General features: G+C 41.9%; 1 protein-coding gene across 2 annotated transcripts in view; it reads left to right on the top strand.

Annotated features, from left to right (window-relative positions):
• si:ch211-283g2.1 (sodium- and chloride-dependent GABA transporter 1) overlaps window positions 1-14,180 on the top strand; it is a 107,746-nt gene extending 93,566 nt beyond the window's left edge. For both annotated transcript variants that reach the window (XM_068010329.1, XM_068010328.1), the window contains one exon: window positions 12,493-14,180. In XM_068010329.1, coding sequence (XP_067866430.1) covers window positions 12,493-12,639 — 147 coding nt within the window. In that variant the 3' untranslated portion in view covers window positions 12,640-14,180. The remainder of the gene's footprint in view (window positions 1-12,492) is intronic.
• The last annotated feature ends 599 nt before the right edge of the window (window positions 14,181-14,779 follow it).

Raw genomic sequence — 14,779 nt, 5'->3', positions numbered from 1 at the left:
TTAAAAGGGAGTTTGAGCAGGCAGGTCAGAGACTTCCAGGCAGCTCATTCATACTTCCAATAAGTTGTCCCTTGTTAAAACACACAAGAAGCGAACAGTAGTAAGAAGTAACCTGAAGCATTAGACAGCAGAATCCGTTAGACAGGGTTACAGGCCACAGAGAGCAGTTAATAGGAGCTTATTCCCCGGGAGTGATGAGAAATGAATCGGGACATTGCTTCATTCCTAGCTCTCAGTCAAACATTTAAAATTTGTAATTTTTAATTTTATTCTTTGCTTCAGCACATGTCAGGTGACTGTTGACTGCAGCTGCGGAATGTTGCCTGGTACTATAGCGATATCACCAGAGATGGGGCGTACAGGCCAGATTTGGGAATTGGAGACATGTGCATTTCCTGTCCCACTCTGCCATTTTCCCACCTGTGCAAATAAAATTCAAGCAGTTAAACTGAGCGGGAACTAGATTGGCCATAAATTTTACTTTTGATTAGTTTTGCCCAAAAGTTAAAGCTGCGTTGTATAATACCCCATGTACAGGAGGGCTTCCAGTGCTGGAGGGAAGTAGACTGCTCACATTTGCAGCCAAGAGATTGTGCCTGGCTACGGGAAATGAGAACCCAGGCTCAGTAATCTGATACCAGAACCAGGGAAATACACAGAACCCCTGAGCACTATTCACAATTGATTAGCCAGCCGAGCTGAGTGATGGGACCTGGAAAGGGAGATCCAGCAATGAGAACTGGGACACTCAGACAAAACCATAACTGATCAAATTCAAGATGTGTCTCTGTGTGCACTTGGGTGGAGTCCCTAAATGTTTGTTCCTACCAACTTACACCTAAGGTCTCTGGACTTAGATAAGTAAGGTGTATCTCTATGAGACTTAAACGTTTATTGCGGAACAACTGATTTAGCGATTCATTGCCAGATCTGGCTGGACTCCATAAAGCACTATCTGATCCTGCTCTCCTCTGCCAAAACTTCTCACCATTCCAGGATCATCCTGGAATGCAAAGATAACCTCCGGCTTCTCTTCTCCACTCCGTCATAAACCTCGCCTCTGCTGCTTCTCTCCCTTCCCTTAGCCCATCCGGACAAACTTCGCCTAAGGTTCCTTCCTGTCCTAAACCTAAACTCAGCTTTCTCTAGTTTTTCTCTCGTCTCCCCTTATGCTGTCTGCAAGCATCTGGTCCATGAGAAACACCTCCTGCTCCCTCAATGCTATTCTCACCAAACTGCTGACCACCCACTTTCCCTTCCTGGTCCACATAGTCATAGCCAGAGAATCTCCAGCAATGGTTTCTGTTCCCACTCCTGCACTATTACCTCTGGAGTGCCCCCAAGGATCTATCCTTGGCCCCCTCCTATTTTTCTTACATATGTGCTGCCCCTGGGCAACATCATTAAAAAACTGCATCAGGTTCCACCTGCAATGCTGATGACACCCAGCTCTACCTCATCACCACTTCTCGTCCCTCCACTGCCTCTGACTTGTCACGCTGCTTGTCTGACATCTAGTAATGTACAAGCAGAAATTTCCTTCATTAAATGTAGCGAGACTGAAACTATTGTCTTTGGTCCCCACTACAAACTCCGTTCCCTAGCTACTGACTCCATCACTCTCCCTGGCAACTGTCTGAGGCTGAACCAGACTGTTCACAAAATCAGTGCCATACCTGACCCCATATCCGCTCCATCACCAAGACCACCCTACTTCCACCTCCATAACATCGCCTGATTCCACCTTTGCCTCAGCTCATCTGCTGCTGAAACCTTCATTCGTGCTTTTGTTACCTCTAGACTTGACTATTCCAATGTTCTTCTGGCCAGTCTCCCATCTTCCATCCCACATAAACTTGAGGTAATCCAAAATCCTGCTGCCTGCGTGATAACGTGCACCAGGTCCTCTTCACCCACTACCCCAAAGTTCGCTGACCTACACTGGCTCCCAGTCAGGCAATGCCTCAATTTTAAAATGCTCATCCCTATTTTCAAATCCATCTGGGGACTCCTCCCTATTACTGTAAGCTCTTCCAGCCCTACAACCTTTCGAGATTTCTGCGCTCCTCAAATTCTGGCCTCTTGCACATCCCCAATTTTAATCGCTCCACCATTAGCGATCGTGCCTTCAGTTGCCCAGGCCCTAAGCTCTGGAATTCCATCCCTACTTCTCTCCACCTCACTTTCCTCCTTTAAGACGCTCCTTAAAACCTATTTCTTCAAACAAGCTTTTGCTCATCTGTCCTAATATTTTCTTATATGGCTCGGTGTCAATGTTTGTTTGATAATGCTCCTTTGAAGTACCTTGGGACATTTTACTACATTAAAAGTGCTTTATAAATGCAAGTTGCTGAGAGTGTGCAGTCCATATCAGACAAACTAAAATTCTCCTTGCACGGCTTTCTGAGATAGATGTTTTTTTTAAAAAGGACATAACTGAGGGCCTGACATCCTTGTCAGATGCTCAACTAACTAAAATCAAACAAAAGGTTTGAATGTGCTGAGAGGTACCTCCTTGAGATGTCCACTTGGTGGTGCTGCCTAACTACAATCAGTGCTGCAGAAACTGATTTCATCTGTTTGCTCAAAATTGGCGATACAATCAAATTAAAACAACAAGTTGTTTACTGCATTACGTACCTCATACATTTTTAATTGCACATTCTGCTTCATATATGAAAATTAAGCAGGTTAATATTTTTAATTTTTGAATGCTTATTATACTGTTGCTGCAAAGAATAACAGAAAATGCCAGCACCTGAAAAGAGAATAGGTTGTTCTTTGGGGTGTAGACCTTTTTAAAAAATTATGTCTATACCCAAAACATTAAGTTGTCTTTTTTCTTTTCAGGTGTTGATTGGGCGTGTCCATTATTTTCTGTTTTTATTTTAGATCTTCAGGGTTTGTGTTTTCTTTCTTTTTATCTTCGTGCAAACATTAAAAATAACTTCTGAAAACTGTGAAGACCGCAGTAATTTTATTGTGTGTATTTTCTTTAGAATGCATGTCCCTCTTTTGGGGCATTTTCTCTTTTTTAAGTTACCTACTTGTGCAGAAGGTTGATGGGCTGTTGCCAGCTCTTCAAGGTACTGGTTCACTGAGATATGTGGGGTTGGGTTCAATACCTACCCATGGCTACAACTGGAGCATCACATGCCTGAGCCTGAGTTGAACCCCATCATGGCGCAGGCGCAGGTCAGCCATCTTGCCACCTACACGGAAACATTTATCATGATGCAGATTTTAGCCTTCCCTTGCGAATATGTTCCAGACAGCACTCACAGACTTCCTACTAGCACCTTATAGAGGTGCTAGTTTTGATAGATCCACTGAGCTGCTTCTCTTCTCTGTAGCTATAACTAGAATTCAGACTCTTTTTCCTCCCCCCCCCCCCCCACCCCCACCCCCACTCCCACTCTTTTTGCTTTAATCTCTCACCTAAAAATGTCTCTTCCCTTTGCCCTTTAAACTTTTATTTCCTCCCAAGTTTTTCCCGTTTTATATGCGGTACATTTTGTCCAAATCGAGGTTGAAATTTTCAGCTTTCTTGGAAGATTGCTGCTGCTCATCTTTCTGGATGAGTTAGTGCATTCACAGGATAAAGGTCCCTTAACAGCAGAGAGGTCCATTCAAGTGTAATTTCAGGCCTTGTGCCTGTGAACTTAGTGCCAAGGGCCATTGCTCACTATAGCATCTCAACTCGGAGTCAGACAGTTGCGGATTCAAACCCCAATCCAGAGCTCAGAGCACACTTCGGTGCAGTACAGAGGGAGTGCTGCACTGTGGGAGGTGCTGTCTTTCAGAGGGATGTTAAACCAAGGCCCCATCTGGTGGATGTAAAAATCTATTGGTTCTCAAACCTTTTTGGTTAAAGGACCCCTTTCAAATGGATTAGTAAGCTTGGACTCCCCACCATCTAAATTATAATACTCATATTATGAAAGTGTTTTATGTAAAGCAGGTTAGGAACATAGGAGCAGGAGTAGGCCTTTCAGCCCATCGAGCCTGCCCCGCTATTCAATATGATCATGCTGATCATCCACATCAATGCCTTTTTCTCACACTATCCTCATATCCCTTTATGTCATTGGTATTTAGAAAACTGTGTATCTCTGCTTTAAACATACTCAATGACTGAGCTTCCACAGCCCTCTGGGGTAGAGAATTCCAAAGATTCACAACCCTCTGAGTATAGAAATTTCTCCTCATCTCTGTCCTAAGTTGCTTCCCCATTATTTTGAAATTGTGTCCCTTGGTTCTAGACTCCCAACCAGGGGAAACATCCTATCTGCACCTACCCTGTCTATCCCTTTAAGTATTTTGTAGGTTTCAATGAGATCACCTCTCATTCTTTGAAACTCTACAGAACACAGGTCTAGTTTCCCCAATCTCTCCTCATAGGACAGCCACGCCATTTCGGGAACAAGTCTGATGAACCTTTATTGCACTCCCTCTATGGCAATAATATCCTTCCTAAGGTAAGGGGACCAAAACTGCACACAGTACACCAGGTGCAGTCTAACCAAGTAATAAAAACAAGAAATGCTGGAAATACTCAGCAGGTCTGGCAGCATCTGTGGAGAAAGAAGCAGAGTTAACGTCTCAGGTCAGTGACCCTTCTTCAGAACTGACCTGAAACGTTAACTCTGCTTCTCTCTCCACAGATGCTGCCAGACCTACTGAGTATTTCCAGCATTTCTTGTTTTTATTTCAGATTTCCAGCATCCGCAGTATTTTGCTTTTATTGCAGTCTAACCAAGGTTCTATACAACTGAAGCAAGACTTCACTACTCTGTAGTCAAATCCTCTAGCAATAAAGGCCATTTGCTTTCTTAATTGCTTGCTGCACTTGCATGTTAGCTTTCTGTGACTTATTGACAAGGACACCCAGGTCCCTTTGTACATCTACACTTTCTAATCTCTTACCATTTAAGAAATACTCTGCACATCTATTTCTCCAACCAAAGTGGATAACCTCACATTTTTCTACATTATATTCCATCTGCCACGTTCTCGCCCACTCGCCAAGTGTCTCCAAATCCCCATGAAGCTGCTTTGCATCTTCCTCACAACACTCATTTCCACCTAGCTTTGTGTCATCCACGAATTTGGAAATATTACATTTGGTCCCCATATCCAAATCATTCATATATATTGTGAAAAGCTGGGGCCCAAGCACTGATCCCTGCGGTACCCCACTAGTCACAGCCTGCCAATGCAGGAATGACCCATTTATTCCTACTCTGTTTTCTGCCTGCTAACCAATCCTTAATCCATGCCAGTATATTACCTCCTATCCCATGTTCTTTAATTTTGCTAACCAACCTCCTGTGAGGGACTTTATCAAAAGCCTTCTGTAAATCCAAATATACCACATCCTTTGACTCCCTTTTATCAATTCTGTTAATAACATCTTCAAAAAACTGCAACAGTTTCGTCAAACATGATTTCCCATTCATAAATCCATGTTGACTATGCCAAATCAGATCATTATCCAAGTGTCCATTTATCACATCCTTTAAAATAGATTCGAACATTTTCCCAACGACTGATGTAAGGCTAACAGGTCTGTAATTCCCTGTTTCCTCTCTCCCTCCCTTCTCAAATAGTGGGGTGACATTTGTTACCTTCCAATCTGCAGGAACCATTCCAGAATCTATAGAATTTTGGAAGATGATCACCAATGCATCCACTGTCTCCATAGCTACATCTTTCAACACTCTGGGGTATAGAATATCAGGTTCTGGGGACTTGTCAACCTTCAGCCCCATTAATTTTTCCAATACAACCTTCTTACTAATACTAATTTCCTTCCTCATTTTCCCTAATCCCTTGGATCTCTAATTCTGGGAGATTTCTTGTATCTTCCTCAGTGAAGACAGACACAAAGTAATCATTTAGCTTCTCTGCCATGTCTCTATTCCCCATTATAAATTCTCCTGACTCTGCCTTAATGGATCCACATTTTTCTTAGCCAAACATTTCCTTTTTACATACCTATATAAGTACCTACATATATAGGTACCTACATACCTTTTAAAGTCCGTTTTTGTATTTTGCTAGCCGACATTCATATTCTATTCTCCCTTTCTTTATCAGTTTCTTGGTCCTCCTTTGCTGTATTCTAAAATCCTCCCAATCTTCAGGTTTACTACTATTTCTGGAAACTTCATAGGCCTTTTCTTTTCTTATACAATCCTTAACTTCCTTTGTTAGCCATGCTTGACGGCCCTTACTTTTGGGGTTTATGTGCCTTGAAGGAATGTATAGTCGCTGAAAACTATGGAATATTTTTTTAAAGGCTATCCATTGCCAATGTACCGTCATATCTTTTAATGTATTTTCCCAATTCACCTCAGCCAATTTGCCCCTCATAAATTTGAACAAAGGAAAATATGAAGTTAACACCCTGGCTGCAGGTTTAAATAATGCTTTTAAGAAAACAGGTACTTACTTACAGATATCAGTGCGATGGGTGTGCCTGCTCATTACAAGTTTGCCAATGACACAAAGATAGGTGACATTGTAAGCAGTGTAGATGGAAGCATTATATTACAAAGAGATAGTAATAGAGTTAATGAATGGGCAAAACTGTGGCAAATGGATTTCACTGCAGGTAAATATGAGGTCTTCCACTTTGGACAGAAAGGGTAGAACAAAATACTTTCTCAATGATGAAAAGCTGGAAACAGTGGGCATCCAAAGAGAATTGGAAGTCCAAGTACATAGGTCATTAAAATGTCATTAACAAGTACAGTAAGTTGTAAAGGCAAATGGAATGCTGGCCTTTATATCTAGAGGACTAGAATACAAGGAGGTAGAACTTATGCTACAGCTATACAAAGCCCTGACTAGATCAGACCTGGAGTACTGTGAGCAATCTGGGCACCACACCTACAGAAGGATATAATGGCTTGGAGGGAGTGCAGCATGGATTTACTTGACTGATACCTGTATTCCAAAGGTTAAATTACGAGGAGAGATTATACAAACTAGGGTTGTATTTCTTGGAATTTAGAAAGTTAAGGGGTGATTTAATCAAAGTTGTCAAGATATTAAGGGGAACAGATAAGGTAGATAAAGAGATACTATTTCTGCTGGTTGAGAAGTCTACGATTGGGGGACATAGTTTAAAAATTAGAGCAACATCTTTCAAGAGTAAAATTGGGAAACACTTCTACAAGGAGAAGTTTGGAACTCTCGCAAACGGCAATTGATGCTGGATCAATTGTTAATTTTAAATCTGAGATTATAGATTTTTGTTAACCAAAGGCATTAAGGGATTAAGGGATTGGGGCAAAGTTGGATCTATGGAGTTAGGTCAAAGATCCACCATGATCTCATTGAATGGCGGAATAGACTCGAGGGACTAAATGGCCTACACCTGTTGTTATGTTCCTATGTTTATCACTCAGGTTATGCCTATCCTTGGTGTGATGTTTGACAAAGACTCAAAAATCATTCTTTATAAAAGCCAATGTTTCTTGTTTTCCAGGGAAAAGTGAATGGAATTGCAGGATGTAGTCCCTCCAAAATACCCATACAAATTGCATATACTTAAAATCTGAATTTGCTTTACTCGGTCTGGTAAAGCAGTGACCCTGGAGATCACTGGCAGAACAGCTGAAGGATGGTCTGATACTAGTATGACAGATTTAAGGATCTCTTTGAGTGACAGTGCACCAATACAAGAGGCTGCAGAGTTTCTCAACATTTGCCATATCACTCCGCTTAGGGCTTTTAACCAAAAAGCTCAGCCTCTTCAGCAGTGATAAGCAGTTCTGAGTGGCTGTGTGGTGGCAAGGTAAGATCCGAGCCCTGACCACAGCACCCTGGGTAATTGCCCACGTCACCCACCTTTAAGGCTGGCCCTGGTCAGAGAGTAATTTCACATTATCTTGCCGATTCCCTGGGAAGTCTCGATGGACCCCATTTTGAGAACCACTGCTAGCTTTTGTGGCACATTTTGAAGAAGAGGAGGGGAGTTCTCCCAGTGTCCTGCCCAAGGTTCAACACTCAGCTAACATCGTTAGAACATATTAGTTGGTCATTTAACTCACTGCAGTTTGTGGGATTTTGTTCTGTGCAAATTGATTTAGAGGAGTCTTGCTGCATGCAGTTGACTGCCACATTTCCCTTCATTACAACAGCACCCACACTTCAATTGCACTGAAGTACTGTGGGAGCATCCTGAGGTCATGAAAGTTGCTCTCCAAATGTCAGTTCCTTACTCTTTTTTTCCTTCTTTTCTTTATTTTCTCTTATTCTCCAGTAATAAACTGCAAATTACCTTTTGACGAGTTCACACTAAATGACATCCTAATGACTAAACCTTTCTTGTGACAATCACAACACTCAGCATAAAAATGAGCTCAATAAAACCACTGAAATAAAAACAAAATATTGCAGATGCTGGAAATCTTAAATAAAAACAAGAAATGCTGGAAATCAGCAGGTCTGGCAGCATCTGTGGAGAGAGAAGTAGAGATAACGTTTCAGGTCAGTGCCCTTCATCAGAACTGGCAAATGTTAGAAATGAAATAGGTTTTAAGCAAATAAAGCAGGGGTGGGGCGAAAGATTAAAAAAAGGCAAGGTGTTGATAGGACAAGGTCACAGAGAATAACTGAGCAGGTTGCTTGCCATTTTAACACACCCCACTGTTCTCCTGCTCACATCTCTGTCCTGGGCTTGCTGCAGTGTTCCAGTGAACATCAATGCAAGCTCGAGGAACAGCATCTCATTTACCGATCAGCCACACTACAGCCTGCCAGACTGAACATTGAGTTCAATGATTTCAGAGCATGACGGGGCCACCTCCCCCCGCCCCTGCTTTTATTTTTAGTTATTTTGCTTTTTTATGATATATTATTTTTATTTGTTTATTTTATTTTAGTTCGTTTCATCATTCATTTTGTTACCATGTGCCTACCCACTGTTTTATTTCATGTTTGTACTTTGGGCCAGGGCTGTTCATTTTTCTGTCCATTAACACCCTCTCTGCACTAATGCTTTGTCTTTCAGCACACCATTAATAAACCGTTTGCCTTTGCTCCATGACCTTCTGGTCAGTTATTCTCTGTGACCTTGTCCTATCAACACCTTGCCTTTTGATATCTCTTGCCCCACCCCCGATTTATTTGCTTAAAACCTATTACATTTCTAACATTTGCCAGTTCTGATGAAGGGTCGCTGACCTGAAACGTTAACTCTGCTTCTCTCTCCACCAGTGCTGTCAGACCTGAGTATTTCCAGCATTTCTTGTTTTTATTTCAATAAAACCACTATTCGTTCATTGCTTAATCCAATATACGTGATAAAGTAAAGGCACCTGCAGCAAGTTTGAGGCTATAACCTTACCTCAGGGATCAGAGAGTGATTATAAAACAATCAATCTTCACTCTTCGGGTGTGTTATTTGGAATCCCTCGATCAGATAGATTGCAGTCCTTCACAATCCTTTTAAATATTACATAATACAACAAAACATCCTGATATATCTAAACTTCATCATCAAACCTACTGATTTGCATTCCCTTTACTCTTTGTAACCTGCCTCCCACTGAATTTGTAGATCACCTTTCCAACCGTAACATCATGTGATTATACCTGATGGCAGGGTCGATGTTTATCTGGCTGCAGCTGAATACCAATGATACCCCTCCTCCTATCCGCCTCTGGATCGTGACCCCAATACTGAACACCAAACAATCATTTTCCAGACTGTTACCAATCTCATCTTTTCTAGAAATCCTGTCCTCGCTGCTTCCAGTCTTGTACTTATCTAACTCTGCATTGTCCACTTCTACCTCATCCCTAATGTACACAAACAGGAATGTTGCCACAGATCCAATTTAAGTTGCTCATGTCCCACTGAGCTAGTCTCTTCTTACCTTACTCTGTCACTCTCTCCCTGTGACGCAGTAAATTACAAATTCGTCCTACAACCTGGAATTCTCTATCTGGTGATCATGACGCAGTCTCCTCCAGAATGGGGAGACCAAATGTAAATCAGGTGACCACTGGAAATTTAATGCAGAAAAGTGTGAAGTGATTCATTTTGGTAGGAAGAAGGAGGAGATGCAATATAAATTAAAGGGTGCCATTCTAAAGGGGTTGCAGGAGCAGAGAGACCTGGAGGTATATGTGCACAAATCATTCAAGGTTTTGGGGCAGGTTGAGAAAGTAGTTAATAAAGAATATGGAATCCTGGGCTTTATAGATAGAGGTATAGAGTAACAAAAAAAATGAAGTTATGATAAACCTGTATAAAACGCTGGTTTGACCACAACTGGAGTATTGTGTCCAGTTCTGGGCACCACACTTTCGGAATGATGTTAAGGCATTGGAAAGGGTGCAGAGGAGATTCACGAGAATGCTTCCAGGGATGAGGAACTTCAGTTACGTGGATAGGTTGGAGAAGCTGGTTCTGTTTGCCTTGGAGAAGAGAAGATTAAGAGGAGATTTGATAGAGGTGTTCAGAATTATGAGGGCTCTGGACAGCGTAGACAGGGAGAAACTGTTTCCATTGACGGAAGGATCCAGAACCAGAGGATACCAATTTAAGGTGATTGACAAAAGAAGCAATGGCGACATGACGAAAAACTTTTTTCACGCAGTGAGTGGTTAGGATCTGGAATGCACTGCCTGAGAGTGTGGTGGAGGCAGATTCAATCGAGGCATTCAAAAGAGAACTGGATAATTATCTGAAGAAAAAATATTTGCAGGGCTTTGGGAAATAAGTGGGGGGACTAGGACTAGGTGAGTTGCTCTTGCAGAGAGCCAGCATGGGCCCGACAGACCAAATGGCCTCCTGTGCTATAATCATGTAAATCTTAAGGCGCATGTTCTTGTGCATAGCAAGGTTAATTCCTTGACAGCAAGGATTTTTTTCATGAAACTTATCTTTACTGAAATATCTTCATACCGATCGAGAAGATTTCCTTCGGTTGCCTGCCGAGTCTTAAATAAGTTTAAAATGGATCAGAGAAAATGTCATTCAAATTGCTTCAGTATTTTCCATCTTTTTCTAATACTTTGTTTTATTCGTTCATGGGATGTGGGCGTCGCTGGCTAGGCCAGCATTTATTGCCCATCCCTAATTGCCCTTGACAATTGTGTGGCTTGCTCAGCCATTTCAAAGTGCATTTATGAGTCAACCACTTTGCTATGGATCTGAAGTCACATGTAGGCCAGACCAGGTACATATGAACATACGAATTTAGAGCAGAAGTAGACCATTTGGTTCATCTAGCCTACTCCGCCATTCAAGATGATCATGGCTGATATGTTTATGTCTCAAATTCCACACTCCTATCTACCCCTATCTTTGATTCCCTGGCTTATCAAGAATCTATCTACCTCCGCCTTAAAAATATTCAATGACCCCACCTCCACCACCTTCTGAGACAGAGAGTTCCAAAGTCGCAAAACCCTCTAAGAAAAAATTTCTCCTCATCTCTGTGCTTAAAGGGTGATCCCTAATTTTAAAACAGTGCCCCCCAGTTCTGGACTCACCCACAAGAGGAAACACCCTTTCTACATCCACCTTGTCAAGATCGTTCAGGGTCGTATAAACTTCAATCAAGTCTCCCCTCATTCTTCCAAACTCCAGCGAAAACAAGCCCAGTCTGTCCAACCTTTCCTCATAAGACAACCCGTTCATTTCAGGTATCAATCCAGTAAACCTCCTCTGAACCGCCTCCAACACATTTACATTTTTCCTTAAATAAAGAGACCAAAATTGCATACAGTAAGGATGGCAGATTTCCTTCCCTAAAGGACATTAGTGAACCAGATGGATTTTTACAACAATCGACAATTTTTTCAGTCACCATTAGACTAACTTTTTATTATTTAAAAAAATACCTGAAGTTATTGATATGCTGAGAAAATAACAATGCCATTTCGTGTAGTATGGAAGCAGTTTAATTATAAAACAGCTTATGAGGGATTTGAGTCACAATAGTTTTACCCTCTGGCCTTTCACCTCTGAGTGAAACCCTTCAAATTCATTTGATGGGTCAAGGCTAAGACATGTAAGAGTCCCTTTGAAATGAATATGCCAACATATTTCCCAGTGCACTTAACGCCACAGCACAAAACTGACCAGAATTTAGTATAAACTGGCACTGGATTGGGAATCTCACTTACAGAGGCAATAATGGTGATCATTGTGGGAAATGGAAATACTAAAATGGTGTGAGGGAATGCGTCGAAGGTTGGGGTGGGGTTAAACATATTCTGAACCCTTCATGAGCCTGTATTTATGAGGAACAATTCAACACAGATACTGGGGTAAAAAGTGAAAAAGGGAGCTGTTTTATAGATTGCTGTTTTTCACCTTAATAACCAGAAAAAGTACACTTCCAAAATCAATACAAGTCTGTATCCTATTTATTTCCAGGTCTTGTAATTTATTTTCCAATTTTTAATGAGGAATTTTTACACCTGTGTATAAATCTGAATTGACCTTTTAATTCATCTCCATTTCAGAGGTTAATTAAATCACTCACTCCTTTCGGCCTCGAGTGTGATTCTGAACAGATGGGAGCTGCTAAGACTGAGGCTTCACTAGACGTCCCAATGGTTGGCAGGTCACCACCACTGGAAGTCAAAATACTGAAGAACACTTCCATTTAACACTTGAGTAATTCTGAAAAGACCAAAACAATTATTGGTCATGAAACATGATTCAAAATTCTTTATCTGACTATTTTAGAAAGTTCTGATTTATGTCCATTTCTATCTCTAATTCACATCTTCTCTCCATTCTGCAACATACCCATTTGGAGTCTTTTGCTTAAAATTTTCCACTCATTTGCTTACTCTTCCCACTGCAGGAGTTCTTCAGGGTAGTGTTCGAGGCCCAACTATCTTGAGCTGCTTCATCAATGGCCTTTCTTCAATCATAAGGTCAGAAGTGGGAATGCTTGCTGATGATTGCACAATGTTCAGCACCATTTACGACTCCTCAGATACCGCAGCAGCCCGTGCCCAGATGCAGCAAGACCTGGACAACATCCAGGCTTGGGCTGATAAGCGGCAAGTAATGTTCGCACCATGCAAGTGCCAGGCAATTACCATCTCTAACAAGAGAGAATATAATCATCTCCCCTTGATGTTCAATGGCATTACCATTGCTGAATGCCCATTATCAACATCCTGGGGGTTACCATTGACCAGAAACTGACTGCACCAGCCACATAAATGCTGTAGCTACAAGAGCAGATCAGACGCTGGGAATTCTGCGGCGAGTAACTCACCTCCTGTCTCCCCAGTGCCTGTCCACCACCTACAAGGTACAGTCAGGAGTATGATGGAATACTGTCCACTTGCCTGGGTGGGTGCAGCTCCAACAACACTCAAGAAGCTCGACACCATCCAGGAAAAAGCAGCCCACTTGACTGGCACCCCATCCACCTTCAAGATTCAATCCCTTCACCAATGACGCACAATGGCAGCAGTATGTACCATCTATAAGATGCACTGCAGCAACTCACCAAGGCTCTTTTGACAGCACCTTCCAAACCCATGGCCTCTCCCATCTCGAAGGACAAGGGAAGCAGATGCATGGGAACGCCATCTGCAAGTTCCCCGCCAAGCCACACACCATCCTGACTTGGAACTATATCGCCGTTCCTCCAGTCGCTGGGTCAAAATCCTGGAACTCCCTTCTTAACAGCACTATTGGTGTACTGACACCCCAAGGACTGCAGGGGCTCAAGAAGGCGGCTCACCACCACCTTCTCAAGGGCAATTAGGGATGGGCAATAAATGATGGCCTAGCCAGCGATGCCCACATCCCATGAACAAATGAATAAAAAAAGTCTGGCAGCATGTGTGGAGAGAGAAACCGAGTTAACGTTTCAGGCCTATCGAAAGGTCACAGACCAGAAACGTTAACTCTTTTACTCTCTCCACACATGCTGCCAGACCTGCTGAGTATTTCCAGCACTTTGTTTTTATTTTAGCTCTGGTTACCATGTTGTACATCTTCTGTCACATTTATAGTTATAGAATGAGCTCTATTCTAATTCACTCCATTGCGTAACCTATTTGGACCGTGCAGTCTTCTGGATCACAATGTTTAAATGTGTGGAGTATGTAACGTGCACTTATATTTATACCACTCATGTCGCTTTTAAATCCCATCTCCTTTGAATAAAAATTCTTGCATCCCATCTGGTCATGTAAAGGATTTGTTCCACATTTGTTACTTAGCACATGGTTTCTTCACTTTGTTTCTGTTCACATATTATATTATAGTCTATATAACACATTTGATGGAAGCTAACTTTGCTGATGGTATAAACATACATGCGGGAACAGAGTGAGGACACCTATTGGATCCTGCTAACGCGAGATGTGGAAATATAGCTCTCAGTGAAAGTGTTGGAGTGTTACTCAATGAGCAATTTGTGCACTCCTACTGTGTACATTTATTCATGAGGCATTCCCAAAATTGACAACCATTCTACATTCCAGCGAAAAAGCCCAGATAAACCTTGAGTTATGTATAAAATGTTCCATAAGTCACATCGGTGCCCAAAAGAGGAGGGGCCTGTTTTCCTGTCTGCCTAAATATCATCTCTGCAAAATGAAATATTTTTTAGGTTTCTCACCACCAGCACAGGAAGTTAATGGTCACAGAGACTATAACTATTATGCTGGCAGGTAGGGAATGCCAATCTCACAGGATAATTATTCTTGAACCTTGCAGCAGGTCAATCTTTTTCCCTCTCTCTCACTCTCCGAATCAAGAATGCAGTAAAACTGTTTT

The sequence above is a fragment of the Heterodontus francisci genome, chromosome 30, assembly GCF_036365525.1.
Source record: "Heterodontus francisci isolate sHetFra1 chromosome 30, sHetFra1.hap1, whole genome shotgun sequence".
Classification (NCBI taxonomy): domain Eukaryota; kingdom Metazoa; phylum Chordata; class Chondrichthyes; order Heterodontiformes; family Heterodontidae; genus Heterodontus; species Heterodontus francisci.
This window is presented reverse-complemented; position numbering and strand designations above follow the sequence as displayed.